This window comes from Emydura macquarii, unplaced genomic scaffold (assembly GCF_026122565.2).
Source record: "Emydura macquarii macquarii isolate MOO-44397 ecotype Brisbane River unplaced genomic scaffold, CSIRO-AGI_Emac_v2 contig_3295, whole genome shotgun sequence".
NCBI lineage: Eukaryota > Metazoa > Chordata > Testudines > Chelidae > Emydura > Emydura macquarii.
Window position 1 is genome coordinate 7769453 of NW_027133432.1, and position 26384 is coordinate 7795836.

At 41.3% G+C, this 26384-nt stretch overlaps 1 protein-coding gene across 4 annotated transcripts in view; it reads right to left on the minus strand.

The window, feature by feature from the left end:
* IBTK (inhibitor of Bruton tyrosine kinase) overlaps positions 1-26384 on the minus strand; it is a 113301-nt gene that overhangs the window by 39046 nt on the left and 47871 nt on the right. For 3 of the 4 annotated variants that reach the window (XM_067532646.1, XM_067532647.1, XM_067532648.1), the window contains 11 exons: positions 25950-26036; positions 24738-24820; positions 24383-24420; positions 22606-22702; positions 21848-21949; positions 20702-20819; positions 19068-19128; positions 18053-18180; positions 11687-11799; positions 10783-10931; positions 6011-6174 (listed from right to left, as the gene is read on the minus strand). In XM_067532646.1, coding sequence (XP_067388747.1) covers positions 6011-6174; positions 10783-10931; positions 11687-11799; positions 18053-18180; positions 19068-19128; positions 20702-20819; positions 21848-21949; positions 22606-22702; positions 24383-24420; positions 24738-24820; positions 25950-26036 — 1140 coding nt within the window. Of the gene's footprint in view, positions 1-6010; positions 6175-8214; positions 10424-10782; positions 10932-11686; positions 11800-18052; positions 18181-19067; positions 19129-20701; positions 20820-21847; positions 21950-22605; positions 22703-24382; positions 24421-24737; positions 24821-25949; positions 26037-26384 lie in introns of those variants that run through there. The other variant, XM_067532649.1, reaches the window with a different exon arrangement.

Here is a 26384-nt window from a genome sequence, read left to right on the forward strand (position 1 = left end):
GATGGCTTCCTACTACCAAGGAGAACCTCCTGCACTTGCTCCAAGCACTCTGCCTCCCTCAGGTTCAACCATGCAGCTTCCATGTCATGAGATGAAGCAACTCTAGGCTGGGATGACACAGCCAACCATGGTTCTGCGTGATCAGGTCCAGAACCAGCGGCAGGGTGATCAGGGTGTCTATGGATAGCTGCAGCAGCGTTGTGTACCAGTGTAGCCTCAACCACTCTGGGGCTATAAGTATAACTGAGGCCCTGTCTCTCCTGATCTTCTTGTGAACAAGAGGGAACGGTGGGAACACATAGTGCAGGTGGTGAACCCAGGGAAGGAGGAACGTATCTGTCATGGAACCCGGGCTGTGCTCCCAATAGGAGCAAAACTGGTGGCACTTCCTGTTGGACCACATCACGAATAGGTCTGGGGGAAACCCTCACCTCTGGAAAATGTTCCTCAAGACATCTGCATGGAGAGACTACTTATGGGTGTTGAAGGAGCAGCTGAGATGGTCCACCAGCTCGTTCTGGATGCCGGGCAGGTAGGATGCTTCCAGGTGTATGAAGCAGGCAATGCAGAAGTCCCAGAGTTTGATGGCTTCCTGGCACTCTGGATATTTATGTGAAGTAACAGTTCCTCTGGGGAGCACAGGCCTTGGGTCCTCAGTTCACCGAGGCGCACTCCCCACCCCAAGTTTGAAGCGTTCATCACCAGCACCAACGACAGTAGCGGCCTGGCAAATGGGACCCCTTGGCTCACATCCTGGGGGCCGAGCCACCACCAAAAGTACTCTACAACCTGTGGTAGGAGAGAGACCACTCTGTCCAAACTGTCCCTGTGGGGGCAGTAGACTGATGCCAGCCACAACTAGAGAGGTCTGAGTCACAGCCTCACATGCTGGATCACGTACATGCAGGAGGCCATGTGGCCTAAAAGTGTCAGGAAACTTCGAGCTGTCATAGTAGGAAAGTTGCTGAGAGTCCTTATTATGGAGCCCATAGTCTGGAAACAAGATTCTGGCAGCAGAGCTCTGGCCTGTACTGAATCCAGGACTGCCCCTATAAATTCTATTCTTTGCATGGGCACTAGAGTTGATTTGCTCACATTTAGCTGCAGACCCAGGTTAAGGAACATTGCCCATATTAGAATGACTTGGGCTTCCACCTGCTCCCTGGAGTGGCCTTTGACTAGCCAATCGTTCAGATATGGGTATACCTGGACAACATGCCTCCTCAGGAATGCAGCAACCATGGCCATGCATTTGGTAAAGACTCTTGGAGCCGCTGATGGGCCAAACAGGAGGACAGTGAGTTGGTAGTGATTGTGTCCTACTATGAACCTGAGAAACCTCCTGTGAGAGGGTATTATTGAGATATGGAAGTAAGCATCTTTTAGATCGAGGGTGGCATACCAGTCCCCCGGATCTAGAGAGGGAATGATTGAGGCTAGGGAGACCATGCAGAATTTCAGCTTCCTTATGAACTTGCTGAGATTCCACAGATCGAGAATAGGTCTGAGCCCCCCTTTTTGCCTTCGGGGTCAGGAAATATCCGGAGTAGAACCCTTTTCCCCTTAGCTCCTGAGGGACCTCTTCTACCACTCCAGTGTGAAGCAGCTCCTGCACCTCTCCTATGAGAAGTTGCTCGTGAGAGGAGTCCCTGAAGAGAGACTGGGAAGGGGGGTGGGGCAGAACAAAATTGGAGTGAGTATTCCACCTTTCCTGTGTGCAACACGCATCTTTTTTATGTTATTCGGGCCAGGCACGGTAGAAATGGGATAATCTGTTGTGGAAAGGGGGAACAAGATCTAGTAACTGTCCTGGAGCGTCACTCTTGGGCGCACCTTCAAAAATTTTGTTTTGGCCCTGCTTCCCTGAGCCTTTGCGCCAGGGTTGGGCGGCTGGGGTGTCCTGTGCCTATTACTCCTGCCCCTTCTCCTGGAGAAGTCCTGCCGAGGATGCTGTGGATAAAACCTGTGGCCGGCTGGGGCTTAAAGTGCTTCCTCTGCGTGGAAGATGTATGCAGCCCCAAGGATTTCAAGGTCGCCCTAGAGTCCTTGAGGCTTTGGAGCTTGGAGTCTATTTGTTCCGAAAATAGCCCCACTCCTTCAAAGGGAAGGTCCTGGATGATGGACTGAACCTCAGGCAGGAGGCCTGACACCTGCAGCCAGGAACTTCTTCTCATGGCCAGTCCCAAAGCCATAGTCCTTGCTGCAGAATCTGATGTATCTAGATTCTGTAATGATGTAATGTATCTGTAATGATGTCCTGGCTTTTCCCTCTTCCACCATGGCTCCAAACTTCGTTTTTATTCAGCTGGAAGGTGGTCTTTAAACTTCGCCATCATGTCCCATGAGTTGAAGTATATCTGCTGAGGAGCGCCTGTTGCTTGGCGATTCTCAGCCGCAGGCCCCCAGTGGAGTAGACCTTCCTCCCAAATAGGTCCAGTCTCTTAGGTCCCTTCACTTTTGGTGTCAGGTCCTGCTGCCCCTGCCTTTCCTTTTCGTTCGCCGCAAACACTACAAGTAAACCAGCCTGTGAGAGTAAAAAAATACTCAGACCCTTTGGAGGGAGCAAAATATTTCCTCCTTATCCCTTTTGCTGTAGGTGGGATAGAGGCCAGTGTCTACCAGTGTCTTTGTCGTGGACTGGAATGTCTTAATCAGAGGCAGAGCTACCCTCAAGAGACCTTCTGGAGCCAAAAGGTCCAACATCAGGTCTATGGACTCACAAACCTCCTCTGCCTGCAGACCCAGGTTTTGGGCCACCTTTCTTAAGAGCTCCAGGTGGGCCCCATTGTCCATGGGTAGCATGGTGCTTGATGTCCCTGCTTCCACTTCATCAGGGGAGAAAGATGACGAGGCCCTGGGTCCCACCTCAGTCAGGGGAATGTCCTGGTCCATAGGGTCCTCCCTATCCGGGACCTCTCTATAGGCGTTGGGTTACACCTCAGTGCTTGGATCTTCCTCCTCTTCACCACCATGCACCACACCAACTTCCCTTGACAACATTGCCTCTCTGCACCCACTGACTTCAGTGCTGTGCAGAATGGAGCTATGTTTTGGGGTGCCAGCTGCATGGCTCTCTGAGGCAAATGAATAAGGGCCCCTAGGCTGGGACCCTTGGGTTTAGTGATATGCCCATGGGGTCCAGAAGGGCCACTGCTGAGGCACCTGACACTGCAAGGGCCAAGGTCCAGCAGAGGGTGCTTGCTCTCTACCTGCCTTGTAGCATTACCTCTCTGACCTGTGTCTCCTTGAGATACCAGAGTCTATCTCTGAGTCAGATGATCTGGACTCTGACCACGAAGACCATGATGGCACTGAGGTAGCAGCAGTGTTGTGCCGTGGTGCAGGAGACCAGTGCCGAAGCAAGAGCGACCGGCGCTGAGGTGTGCATGACCGGCACCACAGCGCAGGTGACCAGTGCCATGGAGAGGGTGATTAGTGCTAGTGCCACAGAGAAGACGATCGGTGCCAGGGTGTTGGTGATCAGTGCCAAGGGGTCAGATACCAGTACCTCGGCAAAAGCGATCTGCGCAGCATCATTGGTGGCTTGCCTCTAGATGGTGCCATGACTAGCAGTGCCAGAGGTCTTGGGTCCAGCAACTTTACTCCCAAGACGGGAGTAAATCAGGTCCTGCACCACCTCAAATGTATCTGGCATGGAGAGGAGGTCCAGTTCTTCCACCTCGCTCTCCTTCGCCAGGGAACTCATGCTCACCAGGCTCACAGGCGCCCTCTACGTAGCCATCGTTGATGGTCCTGGGGACCCTTGCACCAAACACGCCTGTGGGCGCAATGGACCAGCATCCTTGTCCATAGGCCGCACCGTAGGTAAGCGCCCCATCCTGCCTGTGCTTTTAACAGAGTACCGGGTGAATGGGATTGGTGCCGAATAGTCCTTGCCACTGGTGAGTGTCAGTGCCAAGGCTTCCTCTGCGCTGAGGACTTCTTCAGCACCGAGCCTCTAATGGATGCCAGGGCACTGAGCACCGATGTGCCCGGTCCAAGGGTTGCATCCGAAGAGCTGCCTCTATGAAGATCTGCTTTAGGCACGCATTCCTCTCCTTATGGCTCCTCAGGTGAAAACTTTTACAGATCCTGCAACCATCTGTCTGGTGCGACTCTCCCACACACTTCAAGCAAAAGTCATGCAGGTTGTCTTTCGTCATAGATTTGTGGCAGGATCCGCAGGACCTGAAGCCTTGGGCCCAAGGCATACCCCAGAGCCCTGAAGGGGGGAGTCCCAGAAACGAGGAAACCCCTTACTGCTACTTAACACTTATCTATAACTATATTACTACAAACAACAGTGACTAACTCTAATTATCTAACTATTTACAGGAACTGCTAAGGACAAACCGGGAATGCTTGCAGAAGCAAGAAGACTGAAGCTCCAATGGACCATCATGGGACGTAAGAAGGAACTGGAGAGGCATCGGGTTGGCAGGCCCCTATATACAGCGCCATGAAGGCACCACTCCAGGGGGGCGCCTACGCTGACCCGACAGGGACCGCTGGGGGAAAACGCCTTCCAACGATTGTGCATGCAGCACACATACACCTGTTTGGAATCAACATGAGCAAGCACTTGAAGAAGAAACTTCTGTTACTGAGGCCTGACTGTGCAGAGGAATGCAAATCAAAAGGCACTGCAGATTCATAGTGCTGGTCAGGCTTACCAGCAGCAGACTTGGACAAGTCAGAAGACTAGCTCTTAAACCTCGTCTTGGCCAGTAATACGGACAATGACTGGTGCTGAGCACCAGCCGAAGTTGTCTACTCCTTCGTACCCTGGGCAGAAAGAGTCACTGACTGACTTGAAGGAAGACTGCAGTGAAGGGCCCACTGGAGCTTGAGATCTCTTGGTGCCAGAAGAACCTTTAGCTTCTGAGATAGCATCCCTTGTAGCTAGGACACTAACTGAAATTGGCTTCAGAGCAACAGCAGACTGCTTTTGAGGCAGGACTTCAGTCAGAATCACTCCATAAAAAACTATTTCAGATGGGCAACACAGGCTCTTTGCAAGAAAAATATCTACAATTTGAACATTTATGACTTTCCCTTAAACAAAAGAGGATTTTATTATGTCCATCATTTAAAGGCCTAGCAGCCTCACAGGCAGGGGAGACCTAACTTAAGCCAACAGACCAGCATCATGGTGCCAAGGTGAGACTTCAAAACAAAAAGTCCCATCTTTCTATTTTTTTTTTAAATTATAGTTTTGCCAATGGGTTATATGAAACTAACCACTAAACATATTATAAGAAAGCTACAGGGAAGCAGTCAGATACCTTGAAGCACCATCTCACTGTCATGAGTGGTGAGAAGGAAACGAGTGATGTCTAGGGCTGCTCTGCCCCTTATGCCCTCGCTGAAGGGTGGAGACCACATTACAGACCCAACAGATACTGCTGGCCAAAAAAATCCAAGCTCATGCACACAGGGTGCACACACCTACAGTGGGATCCATGTATATAAATACTAGAACAACTATGTTAGGAATCTATTTTGATTGCTGTAGGAGGCTGATGCGAACAAAGTTGATTTTCAACTGCTTATAAACACAATTATATTCAAAACTGTTTGTCAAACATCCCCTTCAAGGCACACTGTAGTGACAACCCCAATTGCTGCAGTAACACTATTGTAAAAAATACTGTTACTGGACAATAGTACTATAATACTATTTTTTAATTGAAAGATAGAGAAGTAAAGGATCCAATTAATAAAGAAAGCTACTTTTAAATTTAAAAGCCCTTTGAGACAGTGTCCCTTTTAAGATGTATCTAATGGCTCTTTATTCTTCTTCTTCAAGAGAAAGCAAGCATATCAATTTGCAAAAAGAAAGCCTTAGCCAACATGTCAAGTTTTGCTGGTATCATATGATCAATTTAAATATAGTTAACTTTTCACTTTGACAAGAAGCAAGAATATTAAACTACTAATGTTTACTGTCTTTACCAAATGTATAGCACAGTACTTGCCAGCTAATTACTTACAATCAGTTTTACTGTACCTGAAAGAGGTAGCAACCCAACTGGGAGAGCTTGCAGAATTGTTTTTATTATTGGGAATGGACTGTGGAACAGACTGTTTCAGTGCTGATGATCCCTCACATAATTTCATTTCTTTATTATCATGTGGGGCTTTTATACCCTGAACATACATTTTGTCTTTCATCTGAAACATAAAATAATTATAATGAAACAGTTTGTTTTCTCCATTTAGAAAAGGATGATGTTAGAAGTGACATAAGTGGCAAACATTAAAGCGTACCTGGAAAGATCTACAGGAAGTATCAGAAGCATATTTTAATTAATCGCAGCTCAATTTGCATTATTTATACTATGTTTAACTGACAGCATCCATAAAAAAAAAAACACACGACCTCAGAACTATGTTCAAATACGTTACTAGATAAACTAGTGTAATACTACTCCTAGAGATTTATTACAGGTCTAAAATAACACTTCTGATACCTGAGACTAACGTGCATACAGATCTGCATTAGTCTCAATTCTTGTGACTTCATTTCTCTATATAAATCATCTCTTTAAATTACCCTCTTAAAATTATCCTCACTAGTAATCTTTTTACCAAATACCTCATGCTAAGAAAATTAGCTTTATTTTGCTAAATCAGGGGTTTCTTTATACTTCTGAGATAAAAAATGAGGTAGATATTTTAAACAATGTAAATCTAAGGACTGGTCTACACTACAGATTTTTGTCGACCAAAGTCAGCTTTTTGTGCCAAAACAGTGGTGGCATGCACACTACAATCACCCCTGCTGCACCAACTCTCCTGATTTTGCAACAAAATAAAACCACCTTGACGAGAAGCACAGAACTTTTTGCGACAAACTTTTACTGACAAAGCGTCAGTGTAGACACTGCACTTGGTTATGTTGCAGTAAATGGCCTCCAGGAAATGTCCCACAATGCCCATCCTGACTGCTCTGGCCATCAGTTTGAACTCCACCGCCCTGCAGCCATCCACCCCACCCCCTTTAAAGTCCCACGAATTTTTGAAATTCCACTTCCTGCTTGGTTGGCGTGGAGAGCTCAGATCACATGTTCCCTGCTGACCATAGCGGCTCCACGCACCAAACACTCTCCCACTTGGAGCACATTAGAGCTTCTGGATCTGATCCGCATTTAGGGAGAGGAGGCTGTTCAGTCCTAGCTCCACTCCAGCCGAAAGAACTATGATATCTATGGTCAGATTTCTCGTTTAATGGTGGAGAAGTCCTATGAACAGGACACACTGCAGTGCTATGCGAAAATCAAGGAGCGGTGGCAGGGTACCAAAAGGACAGGAAATCAAACCATCGCTCTCGTGCAGAGCCAAAAACCTGCCACTTCTTTAAGGCGCTGGAAGCCATCCTCAGTGGCGATCCCACGTCCACCGCCAACAGATCCATGGATACATCCTTGGGTCCGGAGATAGCAGACATGGGACTCAGCCCTGATGAAGTTGTCATGGACGAGGAGGTCGAGTTGGAGGATGATGCAGAGCAAGGAAATGGGTTGTTCGGTGATGTGAAAAGTCAGGATCTCTTCTCAACCCCAGAGGGTTCAAGCCAGTCCCAGCCCTCCAGCTCTGGCGTGCAGGATGCAGGAGAGAGGAGCTCTGGTAAGTGATTTTTTGAGTTGATGCTGCTTGTTTACATAAAGTACGGCTGTCCTTTGGTTGGTTGCATTATCCAATTGGCCGAAGAGATAGAAATGCATAAGAGTAGCTGTGTTTGCATGTGCTTCCCATTCCCCTGTGCAGCTAGACAGTGTGGCAGAAGTGTGTTAATCCACAGAGATTTCAAGAGAATCCTTCAGAGACCTCTAGGAAACTTTCCTGGAGGTACTCGCCAACCCCTGCTGGAGATTCCTCAGCAGAACTGCCTTGTCTCTTCCCCCGTTGTAGGAAACTTTCCTCAGCCAAGGGGCAATCGCTTTTTCAGGGACCAAACTTGCCCACAGGTGAGCAGCATAGGGACACGGTTTGAAGCTGCTAGCATGAAGGAGATGCACCCTAGCATCCTTGCTTACTCTGAGGAGTGAGATTGTCCCTATCTACCTGCATCAACCCGCAAACAATCATCCAGAACCTTTTCCCCAGCTTGAGTGCCCCCACCTCCCAGGCACAACTCACAATGTCCATGGATGTGATCATCAAGCTGTGCGCTTTCCAGGAAATAGAGAGAAAGAGGTGTATTTTACAGTAATGCATCTGTGGTATTAAGACACTGACAATCGTGCTTCTGTTAATTGTTTATTGTGCTTCTACAGATGTGCCCTTTAGGGGAAACCTTTCCACACCCGCCGAGCACCTCCTGCTGATAAGAAAACGACAACAGGAAAGCAAAGAGGATATTTTCCAAGAACTCTTCCAGTCCTCTGAGGTGTGAAAAAAGGGCATGGAGACACAAAAAATGGATAGGCAGGAGAGGAAGGAAAACCAGGAGCGAGTGATAGCAGTCATGAGTGCATGACAAATACATGGAGGAGCAAATGAAGCTGCTAAAATCACTCATTACACTGCAGACTGAACTCATGTTTCCTTCTCCACTCCTCCCCACTGCCTTGTTGTCAATCCAGAACTGCTTTCCATGCCTTCTCTAAACTCCACGCACACATTCCTACCAAACTCCCAGCCCATCTCGTTACCCTGTTCACTCCACCCCTTCAGCCAGCTTCCAGAATGATAGCTGGACTTTCACTCAGCTGTCTTAGCTCACACTGCCCCTCACTGCTTATTCCCCTCCAGCCCATCTTAGTGTCTGGGTTGTGAATAATTGTTATTAATAAAGACATATTCTGTGAAGGATAAGCCATCTTTATTTGTCTCTTGCACATGGTGGTTACAGCTTATAGTGATACATAGTGCAAGCTGGCTAGTAGTCATAGCATGGCACAGTGCTGTTTACAAAGACACCTTATTGCTGCTCATTGTCAAATGATTCCTCAAGGCCGCCCTGATTTGAATGGCCCCTCGTTGTGCCCCTCTAATAGCCCTGACATCTGGTTGTTCAAAGTCAGCCACAAGGCAATCTACCTCTGCGCTCCACCTAGGGGTAAACTTTTCCCCTTTAGCTTCACAAACACTATGGAGCACACAGCAGGCAGCTATAACCATGGGAATATTTTCCTCATTTAGATCAAACCTGCCATAAAGGCATCGTCAGCGAGCTTTTAATCTGCCAAACACACATTCAAGGGTCATTTAGCACCTGCTCAACCAGTTATTCAAGCGTTCCTTTCTGCTATCCAAGTTGCCTATATAAGGCTTCTTGAGCCAGGGCAGTAAGGGATAGGCCGGGTCTCTCATCACTGTGGGCATTTCAACATCCTCCATTGGAATCTTTAGATCTGGAAAGAAAGTCCCTGCTTGCAGCTTTCTGTACAGGTCAGTGTTCCTGAAGATGCGGGAGTTGTGGACCTTCCCTGACCAACCTGCACTTGTGTCAGTGAAACGCACACAGGACCCACAAGTGCATGCAATACCATAGAGAAGTACCCCCTTCTATTGATGTACTCCATCATAAGACGCTCTGGGGCCAAAACTGTGACATGTGTGCCATTTATCATCCTGCCACAGTTAGGAAATCCCATCACTGCAAAGCCATCCATTATTTCACATACATTTCCAAGACTCACAGTCCTTCATAGCAGAATGTGATTAATGGCCCAGCACACTTGTAATAACACAGTGCCAACAGTGGACTTCCCGATTCCAAACCGATTAACAACCAACCAGTAGCAGTCTGGAGTTGCCAGCTTCCACACGGCAATCACCACTCATTCTCCACCAAGAGGGCAGCTCTTATTCTGGTGTTCTTGTGCTGCAGGGTAGGGCGACCTCTGCACAGGGTTCCATGAAGGTGACTTTGCACATTCGAAAGTTCTGCAGCCAGTTTGTCATCCCGCATAACAATGTGATCTCACCACTCAGTGCTTGTTTCACCGGCTCAAAAGCAGTGGTGCACCATATGCAGATGTGTCATGAATGCAAACAGTATCGGGCATTGTTTGTTTGCATGCCACACAGAAGGTCAGACAGCTCAGATTGCTGTTCTGATTGAGAGCTCATGATATACTGTATGAGCAGCCGCGATGTGTTCAGAACACTGAAAACAACAGTGGAGAGTAATGCAAGATTCATCCTTTCAGAGAGAGATGGCAGGTGCACAGGAAACTGCAGCCATTGAAAAATTCCATGAAACAGTCAGAAAGTCATGGAATGACAGGACGGAAATCACTGTATCATGGAATGTTGAGCAGGCACCCATGATGCATTGTGACCTTCTCCGGCTTCCCACAATTCGTAGCAGCATAAGGTGGCAAGTTGCACAGTGGTATAGCTGTCCACAGTGCACTGTTCTCACTGTCGATACTAGAGCACGAACTGTGAATGCTCTTCGGAGACACGAATGCTGCGTGAACAGGCACAAGCACTGTAATTACAGCTCTTTTTGATCATCACTGTAATTTGCATCAACAACACTCTTTAGTGTAGACAAGGCCTAAGAGATCAGAGAGTTGAAAAATTCAGTAATCAAAAGGGATATAACGAAACTTGGTGTTTAAAAACTGATACCACACACACACACAAAAATCAGCATTCCCAATTAAAACTACAGACAATTTGTTTGTTTGTTTATTTTAACAAACAAAGTACTTTTAAACCGTTTCAGGATGAGAATGTAGCTAAAATTGTCTTTTTTAAAAGGCATAAAAACCCAAGGTTTAAGAACAAAAAAAAGTGTATTTTTTAGGAACTAAAATATCCAACCTCAATCTTTTCTGCTTGAAATCCTGTTGTGAAGTCAGGGGACTGTAAGTCTCTGGGACTACTCACTCCTGCATAACTACCTTCAGAATCAGACGTCAGCAATTCTGGCAGTGACTCCACAGAGTTAGCCTTATCCAATTTTACTAAACCTAAAATGTATTGGATAAGAATATAACATAGAATTATATCACGAAAAGCAGTATCGTTATACAATGGTTATATAAGAAAACACACAGAACTGCAAGGTTGCATCATCATATTTCGAACAATATACGATTATAGAACTAAAAATATAAAACTATAAATAACTGTAATTATAAAACTAAAAAGGGTAGTTCATTAGATAATCCTACACAATTGCAGGTAACCACCAATTTTCAAGATTCATTGTGCAGAATAAAATAGCTCCTTTCTCTAATATGATTCACAGAATCTATTTGCTTGAAAAGGAATGTATTTATTTACTTTTTCTATTTCTCACAGCTTGGACAATGAAAAAACAGACTACTCAGTTTCCAGACATTTTCTTTCAGGATCTCAAGTTGTAAAGCAATGTTCGGGCTGCCAACATTACAGGGGAAAACTTAAGTTTAAAAAAAAAAAATACATGGAAAAATGTCCTTTAGGCTTAGTTTTATAAAAGGCTTATTTCCTGAAAACTAAGTTTGAGACTAAATTTAATCTGAGAAGTACCCCTTTAAAGAGGGAAAAGAAAACACTGTTTTTTAAAGTTATAATTAATTAAATAAACCACTATAATCTATATTAAATATTTACCAAAAAAGTGTGTGTTTTAACTAAGATATTTTTGTAAGGATGAACAGATAGCAGAAGTATAGTATTGCATATTAAAGTTGACGATAGACTTTGTCATGCCTGAAAGGAAAGCTCATTTATCACTAACCTGTAGGGGGTGAACTCTGAATAATATCTGAAAGGTTATATCCTCCAGAGCTGTCCGATCGTCTTCGTGGCTTCTTTTTAGCCCTCGTTTTTGCCTTTTTGAGAAGAGCTTCCCTATGCAAAAAAAATTATATTTGATGAGTCTTTAGGAATAACAAAGTTAATAATTTTAAATCACCCAAATAATATGAAAGCTTATTTATAGACTGGGTTGTTAGCAGCAGTTATGATTATATACAGTGCATCAAATGTGTGTGGCATGCGCATGAAAACTAAACTACTGGCAAGGCAGATGCATCAAGATCAATATTAAACTTTTCTTCTCACCCACTCTTGACATTTACATATTCACTTACACATTTATTAGAGCATATATGGACTTTTGAACTAGCAAGTGCTGGATTTAGCACTCCCTATATGTAAGGATGTAAGTAAACGGAGATGGTGAAAGAACAGCTGTAAGAAAGGGCACTTCTCAGTATCTGAAGTAAAAAAGATGCCCATGGGTGGGTCACAGCAACGGGGAATGAACCTCAGATCCAGGGTGTACTGATTTAAAATCATCAGTGGAAAGCCACAATTTAAATAGTTGATACTAGTCAACTTTTCCATTTGTACTTCAGTTATTTTCTAAAGAAAGGTACATTCTCATTGGTTGATATAGCCATTAAAACATGTTGATTTACAACTAAATAGAGCCTTTACACTTCAGTACATCTTTTTGTTACTTAGGAAGATACAATGTAACTATACACATTTATTTAAGCAATTATTTAGCTCAATATTTTCAGATTCTTATTAATTGTACATTTTTAGTATGTTAGACAATGGTGAATGAAGTTGTTTATTTATTAGATAATTAACTTTTCACTCATGATCTGGGTCAAGCTACATTCGAATGGTAACTGAAATTTAAACAAACACACAACATTTATTTTTATTAAACAAAACCAACATAAATGTTTTGGATACATAAACTTCTGTCATCAAAACATGTTTCACATTTACAACTAAATAATTTATTAAACAGAGATTAACTGTGATCAGTTAATTAAACTGATTATTTCAGATCAGCCTGGGAAAATTTTCTAATATAATTAAAGTGAAAGTGAATGGAGCTTAAGTTTCTACTCATCTATGTCTCACTTTAAAGAAATGTCTCCTTAACACTTAACTCTGTTAAACTATAGCATGACTAGTAGACAGGTAAGTAGGCTGTTTCTCTACAGTACAAATATGGACTCCAAAACAATGCTATTACACCGGTAGTGCAGCTATGTGACTGTTCACAAGACAAGCTGCTTATCCTTTTGTCAAGCAACTGGGAAAAGTGAAAAAAATGCATACAGCTTTTATTTACTGTACCAATAATTAAAGCTTCAAGAGAGTTATACAACCCATAACTGATTGCAATACTCCTATTAGAACTTAAAACCTAACAGAACTTCTATTACACTTGTAAAGTACAATATTACTGTTATGTGTAAAGGTCAAAGAATGAAATAAAGTAAAGGACACAATGAAACAGTTGTACAGGACTCCTAATGAGGATTAGGTACTTTGAGAGACTTTAAGCCAAAAAGTCAAGCCTCTCAAAAAGGGACAACAGTTTTTGCACTACTGCAACAATTATCAAATGTAATATATACTTGTTGTTACATTGGATTATACAATTTTAATCTTCGGCAATATAGAAAGAAGAATGATTGACTATTTTATCCATGCTCCTACACAACAGTGATGTATATAACAGATTTTTAAAGTCGACTTTTGTGAAGTACATTAAATATTCATAATTTTAGCCATCTTTCCTGTTCCTGAAACATCTATTGGGTGGTACCAATAACGGTTTAATTAAACTATTTCTGGAGTCTCAAGTGGAAGATAATAAAAAAAACATGACTACCGATTTAAGTGCATAGTATTTTAAAAGCATACTAATTCTGATGTATCAAAACTTGGAAGGTTTGATCCATTCCTTTTCTGTGTTAAATGTGGTATACCGCACATGATTGCATCAGTGGTGCTTACCTCTTCTGCAACTATTTTCCAAAGAGAAAAACTTTAGAATACTCCAACAATCTTTAATGAATTATTTGAACACAAGTTTGCCAAGGCTCTAGATAATCAGCTTTTTAAAAAATATACATAATGCAGTCAGTTAAAAAAAATTGTTTCCCATAGCCTGGTTCATGGGACCCTCTGGAGTACTGCAGGACTCAGTGGGTCTTTCCAAAGATCCAACACTTTGTGGAGAACTCTGTTCAAGTCCTCATCAACTTTTATTTGACACCATTTTGTATGCTAAAATTACCACTGCTTCTGTGGAATAATGCAAGCAACAAGAAGGAATCTGGAAAAACATTATTTGAGACAGGTGGAAGATACACAAGTGAGGTTATGCATACATGGTCAAAGACGGTTTGGTCAAAGATCACTTGCAGAGGAAAGTACAGCAACACAGGAGGAAAAATGGTCTTGTGATTAGAGAATAGGACTAGGAGCCAAGAACTAGTTTATTCCAAATTTCCTTTACATACAAGGAACTAGAGCTGAACTATAAAGAAAAATTGCCATTGAAATGTGTCCCTTTTTGCAGAAATTTTTTTTGATTTTTGAAAATTTTTAACCAACTCCCAAAATCACTTAATAATGGCTGAGTTTCCAAACATTGAAAATAGGGAATATGCATACTTATCTTAAAGTTGTTGCATTTAGATTCATTCGTGTTTGTAAGTGGTTTGAAATTCTCTGACAAACGGTGCCAAAGTAATGCTTGCTTTGCAAGTAATGTTTACTAAGGAAGTTGAATTCTCAGTTCTTACAGTTATTGTAAAAAGTCACTACTACACTTCTTCACAGATATACTCTGCAGGAAAACATGTAAATGGTGTTAGGCAGTGGGAGGTAGTGTTGCCTAGTGGATAGTGCACTAGACTTCCAGGAGACACTGATTTTGTTCCAAGCTCTGCTAATAACCTATTGGGTGACCTTGAGCAAGTCACTTCTCCTCTGTTCCTCAGTTTCCCAATTTTTTATAAAATATATTAATGATGCTAATGGAACTAATGGAATTTTCCAGATCATAGGACCTCAATCACCCTGACATTTGCTGGGAGAGCAATACAGCAGTGCACAGACGATCCAGGAAGTTTTTGTAGAGTGTTAAGGACAACTTCCTGGTGCAAGTGCTGGCAGAACCAACTATGGGCCGTGCTCCTCTTGACAGGCTGCTCACAAACAGGGAAGAATTGGTAGGGGAAGTAGAAGGGGATGGCAATCTTGGCAGCAGTGACCATGAGATGGTCAAGTTAATGATCCTGACAAAAGGAAGAAAGGAGAGAAGCGGAATATGGACCCTGGACTTTAAAAACATACTTTGACTCCCTGGGAACTGATGGGCAGGATCGCATTAGAGACTAATATGAGGGAGAATGGAGTCCAGGAGAGCTGGCTGTCTTCTAAAGAAACCTTATTGAGGGCACAGGAACAAACCATCCCGATGTGCAGAAAGAATAGCAAATATGACAGGTGACCAACTTGGCTTAACAGAGAAATATTCAGTGGTCTTAAACTCAAAAGGAAGCTTATAAGAAGTGGAAGCTGGACAGATGACTAGGGAGGAATATAAAAATACTGTTTGAGCATACAGGGGTGAAATCAGGAAATCACAACTGGAGTTGCAGCTAGCAAGAGATGTAAAAAAGGTTAAGAAGAAGGGTTTCTACAGGTATATTAGCAACAAGAAGTAGTTCAAGGAAAGTGTGGACCCCTTACTGAATGAGGGAGACAACCTAGTGATAGATGATGTGGAAAAAAGCTGAAGTACTCAATGCTTTTTTTGCCTCTCCCTTCACAGACAGGATAAGCTCCCAGATTACTGCACTAGGAGCACAGAATGGCGAGGAGGTGAGCAACCCTAAGTGCTGAAAGAACAGGTTCAGGACTATTTAGAAAAACTGGACATGCACAAGTCCATGGGGCTGGATGCAATGCATCCAAATCTGCGGAGGGAGTTGGCTGATGTCAAAGATTAATGGCCAATGGCTCTGCAATCACAACTTCTGGTGATCAGGAGAGATCCCAAATGATTGGAAAAAGGCAAATATAGTGCCCATCTTTAAAAAAGGGAGAACTACAAACCAGTCAGCCTCACCTCAGTACCTGGAAAAATCATGGAGCAGGTCCCCAAAGAATCCATTATGAAGCACTTAATGGAGAGGAAGGTTATCAGGAACAGTCAACATGGATTCACCAAGGGAAAGTCATGTCTGACCAATCTGTTTGCCTTCTATGAGATGATCTGCTCTGTGGATGTGGGGAAAGCGGTGGACCCAACATACCTTGACTTTAGCAAAGCTTTTGATACAGTCTCCCACAGTATTCTTGCCAGCAAGTTAGAGAAGTATGGGTTGGATGAATGGACTATAAGGTGGACAGAAAGCTGTCGACATCATTGGGCTCAACAGACAGCCGGTAACAAGCAGAGTGCCTCAGTGGTTGGGTCTGGTTTTGTTCAACATCTTCATTAACGATCTGGAGGATGGGGTGGATTGCACCTTCAGTTTGCGGATGACACTAAGCTGGGGGAGTGGAAGATATGGTGGAAGGTAGGGATAGGATACAGAGTGACCAAGACAATTTGGAGGATTGGGTCAAAAGAAATATGATGAAGTTCAACAAGGACAAGTGCAGAGTCCTGCATTTAGGATAGAAGAATACCATGCACTGATACAGATTGGGGACCAACTGGCTAAGCAAGAATTCTGCAGAAAAGGACGTGGGAGTTACAGTGGACAAGAAACTGGATGAGTCAACAGAGTGCCCTGGTTGCCAAGAAGGCTAACGGCATATTGGGTAGCATTAGCAGGAGCATTGCCAGCAGATTGAGGGAAGAGATTATTCCCCTCTATTCAGCATTGGTGAGGCCACAACTGGAGTATTGAAAGGATGTGGACAAATTGGAGAGAGTCCAGCAGAGGGCAACAAAAATGATTAACGGGCTGGGGCACATGACTTGTGAGGAGAGGCTGAGGGAACTGGGCTTATTTAGTCCGCAGAAGAGAAGAATGAGGGGGGATTTGATACTGGCTTTCAACTACCTGAAGGTGAGTTCCAAAGAGCATGAAGCTAGGCTGTTCTCAGTGGTGGCAGATGACAGAACAAGGACAATGGTCTCAAGTTGCAGTGGAGGAGGTCTAAGTTGAATACTTGAAAAAAACTTTTTCAATAGGAGGGTGGTAAAGCACTGGAATGGGTTACCTGAGGAGGTGGTTCAATCTCCATCGTTAGAGGTTTTTAAGCCCTGGCTTGACAAAGCCCTGGCTAGGATGATTTAGTTGGGTTTGGTCCTGCACTGAGTAGGAGGTTGGACTAGATGACCTCCTGAGGTCCCTTCCAACCTTAATCTTTTATGATGCTAACTTCCTCCGTACAGCACTTGGAGACTGACTGCTGAAAAGTGTTTTTGTTTGGTTTTTTTTATTTACATTCTGTTCAGTCAGCCTCAAGTCACTTCTTCCCTTGATTCCTTTTTTGCTGCTGGCAAAAATCCTACAGTTAACTGAAGCACATGAAAGCTACATAAACTAGAATAGGACTGTAACAATGCACCTCCTTTGTAATGGCTGCACAAAACCCCATACATATACCGTAGGTGCACTCTGTACATTAGGGATGTAAATATCAGCTACAAAAGGTAACCGTTTAAACTACTAAAATTATATCGGTTTACTGTTTAACCGATGTAATTACGCTTTAGTTACTTTAACACTCTCCTCTCCAGCCACTCAGACTCCCACCTTTTTATTCCAACCATAATCCACTCAAAACACTGCCCCCCTGCCCATTCCCAACCAAGAGTTCTCCTTTCCCACCATTTTGACATCATCTCCTCAAATCACTTCATTGATTTTCCCCACTCTATTTAAAGGGTAGGCTTATCTTCAGTTTCAAGGAGCTCCATAACTCAACTGCTGCCTACATAACTACCTTCATCTCCACTCAGCCTAATTAGCATTCTGAACTGCTCTTTTTGCCACCTCTGCTCACCCCTTTGTAACTGAGGCAGATGGAAGGAGAATATTTTGATGTTTTGTGATATTTTCATTATCTAAGAATACTTTGAAAAAAGATTCTAGAAGCTGCATTTCTTCCACATTTCTTCTATTTTTGTATTTTAACTCTATCCATTAGTTGGGTGCCACCAATGAACTTGACTTCTAGCTGTGAAAAGAGCTAATCAACATCCTACAAGAAATATACTGATTTGTGTGGTTCACTTGGTTGGAGTGATGAATGATAAGACATGCCAAGAACTCCAGAGGCCAACTATTTCAGCAATCAAAGGAAAAATCACAAGACTTACTGAGAAGTTTGTTCTGTATTCATTTCTTCTTTCAAAAAGACAAAGTTTTCTCCATCATCAGGCTCCAAAGAGCTGATATCGGGTCCATCTTGATATGGAGTAATCACTCTTCTGACCATAGCCGGAATCTGCAATGTCAAAAGTGAATGTTAAATCACTTTTTTTGTTAAAAGTGAATCGCTGCCCCTTTTAAGATGTATACTAGAAAGCATACTATTCCTTGCAGAAGTATCAGTTTATAACCACTATAATACATATTTTCAGAATCCAGGTAATATCACCATTGTGCATTACAGACTACAAGCCCAAGGAAATTCATAATTTAAAAAAACCACATACGCAAACACACTCCCACATCCACACACCAGATATTCTAGAATTCTTTTAAAGAAAACTTAGAACTCACTTCATCTACACTGACTAGGATACTTGATAGAAGAATGCCACAGATTTATGCACGCATCATAGTCTCTTACCACTGAAGAATTAAAGAATATTAGATTATACTGTATGCTGACTCTCCTTTGCTTATTGGCAAAGTTTCACTCATTTCTTCTGTATCACTTAATATTAATTCTTCCTACACTGCCCTACATATATTAGAACAGGAATGCAAAATTATGCTCTTGCAATGCTCTTGGAAGCTACCAATTCTTCTAAAAATTAAAGTGTTACTTTTTTTCCCCAAAAATTCTTCCCCTGTATGGAATTACTTGACATTTGTAGTTCACTAAATCCATTTTAAAACATACATTTTGTGATGCCATTAATACCATTAAGTCCATATGACTGGTAATGTTAATGGCACACAGAATGATGTATGTGGTAGTAGCAATCAACGTATAACTATCAGAAAATTTCAAAAGTAAAAGTAGCATTAAGAAAATACAGATTACATTTATTTTTGGATTAATGTCCCACTCCCTGCCCAATGAGCATTTGGCACACATTTATCGGCTTAATTCAATTTTCATTTTAAAAGTAATTATTTTTCACTGAACTAGCTGTAGCTTACCATTTTTCTATAAGACACAGAAAGGTCCTTCAAAACCTGATCACTTAAGACATCCAGAGTCCTAAAATAAGATACACAGTTACATCGTTAGTCTCATTTATCATACTTTAAGTCATTAGTTTCAAACTGTAGGATATTTAGTCAATAGGTTTCAAATAATCACGGTTCAGGGTACACATATGTAGTGGGGATAGGACTTAGATCCTATGGTGATGCACACTAACATCTCATTATATCTATATAATCAAATACTAAGTTACTTGTTTATTTAAAAATAAAAAAAAAAAAAAAAAAAAAAAAAACTTTTTTGCTTACTTGTCTGGCTCTTTTCTGATACATTCTAACAATCCAAGGCATTGAGTAGCTTTTCACAAGCAAGCTTTTCTTTTGTTTTGTTTAAAATCAATTTATTACACAAAGAGTATGGCTGGGATATGGTGCAGGTTAACTCCTTAAGTAGTTATTGTTGCAGTTAATAAAAATTGAGGTCTTTGCTTTAATCCCATTTACTTGCTTGTAACATATTATATAACTGTTATATGTGAATAAAGCAATTCTTTTAAAGAAGATTTATTTACACTGAAACAGCAACAACTATCATGTATGTAAAAAATACCAAAATGATGCTCATGACTAGAGCTGAGCAAATAACTGATTTTTTGGTTCATCCAACAAACCAAAAAATCATGAAAATAGTCTGTTCCGAAATATTTGCAATTTGTCTTCAAATCAGAAAAGTTTGTTTCGTTCCAGCTCCAAGAAACCATGTGTGTGTGGCCTTAGAATATGTAGCCCAAAGCTCAGGGCACTTGCCTGGGATGTAGGAAACTCAGGTTTGTATTCCTGCTCAGAGACTTGAACACGTTTCCCCCTGCCAGGTGCTTGGCTATTCTGGGCTTGGTTACTCTCAGTCTCTCCTCTTGAAGCTGTTCTACTTTGTATAAACACTCAAATATTAATTGGGCCAAATAGAGGGACAAAATCAGAATGATTCAATAGCCTGGTGATTAAGGCACTCCCCTGGGAGGTAGGAGATGTGGATTTAAATTTCTCTTCTGAATCAAGCAGAGAAGGTTGCCCTAAGGCCCTAACCACTGTGCTGAAGTCACAGAGGGTGACGGAGGGACAAACAGTTTTCTGAAGCTGATCCTAAAAAAACTTTTTCACAACCAAAACTCACCAGGCGAAAATAGTGGTAAGTTTGGGGTTGATCAAAACTGAGTTTTTCAGTGAATAAACTATTTGTCTGAAAAATTTCTCCTAGCCCTACTTACAATCATTTTGAAGTCTTCCAGAACTGCCTTGCAAGTCTCCATTCTTAGGCCTGATCAAAGCCCACATCAGTGGAAAAACTCCTACTAACTTATCTCAGTGGCCTTGGATCAGGCTTTTTTTGCCTCGGGATTACAGAAATAATTATTATGTGTCACAGTACAGGTGAAACAGGTACATAATATGCAAGATAGGGCACAGTAGTTTTAGCACAAATGAATACCCTTGCAGCTGAGGATTTTCTGTTATATTCTCAACAATTCATGTAACATTTCCTGATAATTCTTCCAACAGTTCTACCCTTTTGCACTATTTCACTTTAATGGTTTAAAGTGTACTGTAACACCTACATTCATCCTTACCTCGCTTCAAGCAAAGCTGCCATATTCAGTCCTATGAACTGAAAGCAGGACAGTTTTAACTGTTCAGCACTGTATGTTGCTGAAAACTCCAGCAGCTCAGCAGCATTCTTTAAAGTAACTGGAAAGAAGAAACATCACAGACTTAACTAGACAACATACTTCAATCATTTATTATTTCAAGATATATAGTATGAATGGAGAAAAGATCAGGTTATTAAAAAGAAGAAAAATAAATTATTTTCCTGGTTCATGAGACAGAAAGCACTAATGCGTAAGTGGGCTTAACTCCACCCAAGGCAAAACTATTACTATTAAATACTTCTGTAGCATGAATCTGACTGCTGTTTTAAAGAAATAGGAAAGATAGTGCCAGCTATGAAAAGCTTACGGTCTAAACATAGATCGGCTTCAGAAACAGAGCAAACAGACAAAGGGAGGGAGAAATAAAAGTTTAAACAAAATTAGCATGAATAAATTTATATTGTGAACAAAGCTTAAGCTCCAATATTTCCCTATGGCTGAGAAAGATGTAGTAAGAGAAGAACAAGACAGGAATGGAAGTCACCAAGGAAAGCCAAGCAAAACAGGTAGATTTTGTGGAGAGAAATGAAGGAGAATGGATGGTTGGCATGCTAGAAGAGGGAAGTATTTCCATCTATAAAAGACATCAAGAGAAGTATGAAAGCACAAAAAGAGCAACAAAAAAAGAGTTAAAGGACATGAGATGGGAATTAGTCAGAAACATGAAACAAACTGTGTAGCGCCTTAAAAAAGTGAGGACAAGGATTCTGAATTTGATGAGGTAAGAGATCCAGAACTGGTAAAGGTACTTGAGGTGAAGTGACATGATTGAAGAGGCAGGCCAAGAAAATTATTCTATCTCCAGAATGTTGGGCAGACTGACGGGGATGTGGCTACAGATGGCCAGGTAAGAGAGAATGACATGAAACAGCAATTCGCTTCTTCCTTTCCACAGCCACTGCCAGAGTTAAGAAATGTCATGCTGCAACTCACAAAAAAGCACTACACTTAATTAAAAAAAAAAAAAAAAAACCAAAAAAAAAAACTTCTAAACAACTGGGTTTTTGTTTAACAAAAACAAACAAAAATGCAGCAATGTCATTAAAAAGATGGTAAAACACTCACGTTTTTCAGTAATGGCTACTTCACAGATTTCTTTCAATCGAGTTACTAGGAGTTGGTCTGCTACCACCAGAACGTTACAAATAAATTCCACATTTTGACAGTCTGGAAAATGAAGAAAAGTTGTCTCAGAAAGATGACTGGTTAAGTAGAAAAAGGCTTCAGAAAAGTTTCAACAAAGGCCAGTTTGCTCCACTGTGATTTGCAGACATCATGGGAGAGGTAGCTTGTGAAGTGGGATCTAAAACAAGACAAGGTGACAGTGGCTTTGCTAATCTTGCAGAGAAGTTCTTCTTGTGCATGAGGAGCAGCATAGGAGAAAACAGAGAGATGCTTGTGGGAGATCATGGCATTTTCAGCAAAGCCAAGATGGAGGGAAGACAACGCTTGTACAACCACAAGTAACCCCAAAGTATAAAATGATATCATACTATTTGGGGTTTGCCAAACAATACATTTCATTCAAGAGGCAATATAGTATCTTTTTAATAAATAAAACAACATTTAATTGTGGTACTTACTGTACCACTTCCCCATATCACACAAATGTCTCTAATTAGAAAGAGTTCACACAATGTGTAATATCCAAATTTTCTGCTTCCTTCGAGTGTCCTGTGTTCTTTTTCTTGTTTATTAAAAAGAAAAATAGCAGAATTATTTGAAAGAGGTCCAGCTGAGATTTACTGCTTTTAACAACTTCTTGTAAATTATTCATGCCCCCAACTCTACAATATATTTGTGTTTCTGGAAATTATCAGCACCTTTTATTGCAGGAGCTTCATCTGTATAGATGTAATCTAGGATAACCTGGAGTATGTCAGAATGGATTGGCATTTCCAGAGCTGCACAACAGGATGCCTGAAGGCAAGAGGGATAAGAAGAGTACAATCTCAAAAACTGACCATTTCAAATCAAAGATGATTACAAGGAATTACAAAGAAAACTCCAGTTCCTCCAAAACAAGTAAATGCCTTGAGAATCCGAACTCCTGTGGTACTGGATGGGTTTGACAAGTAGGAACCCCTTTCCATTGTTGGTACCGAGGCAACATGCCACTCTCGCAAGTCTATTCTGGTCAAAGTGTCGGTGCTAATGAGGACGATTTGCGGGGTACTGAGACGATATGAGATGCATGGCGTCCTCTGGTACCAAAGCCGCCTTAGTGGCCAACTTAGATGTAGATAGTACAGGAGTTGTGGATATGGTTCTCTTGGTAGAATGCTCCCAGATGTAGTATTCTGCTTGTGCGACACCAAAGGTCTCAGTACCAAAGCATGCTTGTTGCTCTTTTTCTCTGCTGAGCCCGGAGCCCCAGACACAGGATTGGTACTGAGAATGTCTGGAGTCTTAGTCATTCCCCAAGTGGGACACAAGGTATCCACAGTAGTCTCTGCAGGAACCAAAGTCTTTTTGAGCTGGACTCTTTCTGGGGAGAATAACTGTTTTCTATGGGTTTCCTCCATGGATTTACCTCAGGTAGACACAGATGAATATGATGAACACAAGGTACTGTATTCACTCAGTGACCAGTGTCAGGGTGGAGAAGGCTGGCTTGGATCTGTGGCCAGCTGCAAGAAATATTCCATCATCACAAGCCTCAGTTTTAGCTGCTGATTTTTTTCTTGCCATGTCCTTAAAAGTTGAGCAAACGGTGCACTTTTGCAGAATATGAGACTCTCCCAAGCAGTGGACACAATGGGAATGCCAGTCACTGACCAGGATAGCCTCCCAACAAAAGATGCACTGCCTGAAGCCTGGCATACCCTAGAGCAATGATATCTAGCAGGGGAAGGCATTCCCTGACCAAAGGGGAAAGGGATCGAGAGAAAATCTCCCTACATCCCAAAACACAAAGTAAATAAAATAACTGAAGAAAAATGGCCTAATTGTCCTTCTTTATTTTATTAAGGGACTTTGAAAGTAAGTCACACTATCCATCTCAGGCTGAGACAACTGAAAAGGAAATGAGGGTGATTGCCCGTGCAGCCATATTTAGCATCAAAGTGGGGCAGGAGGAAGTATAGGCCGAACGGGCAGTACTACTGAAAATCTCCCATTAAAGGCATGTGGGGTCTGAGCATACCTGAAGTGGAGCATCCATAGTGACACTACTCAAAGACTAATGTTAATCTACATGTCATTTATTAAGATCTACTGCAGAAAGGAAGTTTAATATACCTCCAAGGATATTAGCAGTCCATAAACTCATTAAGGGGGTTTTATAATGCTACAGATTAGTTGCTATAGAAATTTCTAAGATAACAATATACTTACTAACTCAAAGTCTGCTTAGATAAAATTACCATGGCTCAATATTTATGCTTAATTTTTTTGTATTTAACACAGTAACTCTAATTTTGAACCATTCGGAAGCTGCAAAAAATTCCCATTTTCTTACAATTTTCACACAAAAACTGTACTTTAATTTACATTCCAGGTAATGGCAAAAACTTATTTTAGAGAGAGAGGAAAACCTTCATTTACATACATTAATAAAACACAACTAACAAAGAACACATTTTCAACTGGCAAACCTACCTCAATCCAAGAACTGCTTAACATGCTATGAAAATAATCTGTAAAGGAGAAAGGAAAAAAAAAGCTCATTTTGAGACACAAAAAGAGAGGCAAGATACCGTGCACAAAAAAATCCCTACATATATAAACATTTTTATTAAAGCTTATGTTAAAGTTATCTAATACACGGATTAAGGAAAGAGTTTCTATACACCTGGGTATAATGCTTAAATTATCCAAAAGTATAAAGTTTGGTTTAAAAGTCATAAAATAGATATAGAACATAATCTGCAATATCCCAAATTAAGGTTAATAAATTTAACAATACAATTAAAATATCTGCATCCAAATATTCGGGTACATCACTCATACATACCAAGTCTTGCACAGAGTACACATTTGTGACAAGGGAATTCCTTTCCATCTATAGATTTCATGGTCACATCACACAGGTATGAACTACAAGACATTTAGAACAGTTATAATCCTGAAGTTATGGGCAAATATAAACTCTACACAAAGTTCATTTCTCTTTTGTGCTTGAAACCAGCTTTGACAGGATTAGGCTTCTTGCTTCTCAAAGAAGGAAGGGGAAATACAAATATTTAGGTAGAAATACAGTACACTTACTTTGATGGCAATAAGCTAAAGTAAACATAACAAACAAGACCTCTCACCAATTTTAAGAGGATAAAATTAAAAACCAAGCCAAGTCAGTCAAAAGACAAGTTAACTAGTGAAGAGGTTTTCCTCCAAAACCAATCCTATCTTCCAAATACTGCTTCACAAGACTATGGTCATAAACAGTTCTCTAGCACTATAACCAAATTATTATTCACAAACATACACTACGATACACTTTGAAGCTAGGACTTTTCACTATTTGCGGTATAAAACTATTATTTTAAACAAAATAATAGCCACTGGGAATTTGGACAGCACATCTTTTAGGCACAAAATAATTCAGAGTCTTCCGAACAAAATGTATGAAATTTTCAGTAGGCAACATTTGAGTATAGCCTATTCCAACACAAGTTAAATACTTTAGTACTACTGCAACCATCAAAACAGGACCAAGTAATTCAGATATAAATAGCAATAGAGTAAAAATTCAGGTAATGTCCCCCTAGGGGAAAATATTTCAGAGATTCTTCTCATTAAGCAACCTTGTACATGTCTAATTGCAAAAGCCAAAATCTACATGGTTTTAGTATATAACATAGCGAGTAGCCCTGCAAAAGGCAGAGTATCAGACTGGAGAAGTCACAAGCTTTTTTCTGCATTAGTGTTTTATAACATAAATGAAGCCATGGAAAATGTGAATGCACAATATACAAAACACATTCATCGAGATCTGGTTCAGAGTACTAATCTAATATCTCTGATTACAAGAGAGTGCACAGGTAAACAGAAAGCATCTCTCCCCAACTGTCATTAATTGTGCAACATACACACAACAGTTTGCAAAAATTCAGTTTACAAAAGATTGGCTGCATATGATTAATGTTTACTTAATTCAAAATGAAATGACAGATACTAAAAAGTAAGGTCAGATACAGAGAGACTTGACATAGATTTAAAAGCTTACCATTTTTTCTGGTTTAACTTTGGTTTGTTTCCATTTTTCCTGTTGACAACATTAATATTTCCATTTTCTAGTCTGACTCCATCTAATCTGCAAAGGGATAAATACTACAAATGTCAACTATTACATATTACTGATAATAATTATACTGATAAGGAAAAATAGGTTTGAAATTTAATACCACTTACTATAACATTATGACCATAACTGAAAATACAACAACTATACTTCACAGAAACCTAGGAAGTCTATTAGGAAACTGACTGATCCTTCAGCATGGATTTGAAAGGTTTATGAAAATGCTTTGCTAGGCTTCTCTCTACTACTTAATTACTCCTGTTTATTTATCCTGGTCCAAGTGACAGGTGGGCTATAGCGAAGTAGGCTCAGGCATCCACATGGGAGTAGAGAACCCATAGGGAGTGGCGTCTGCTGCTG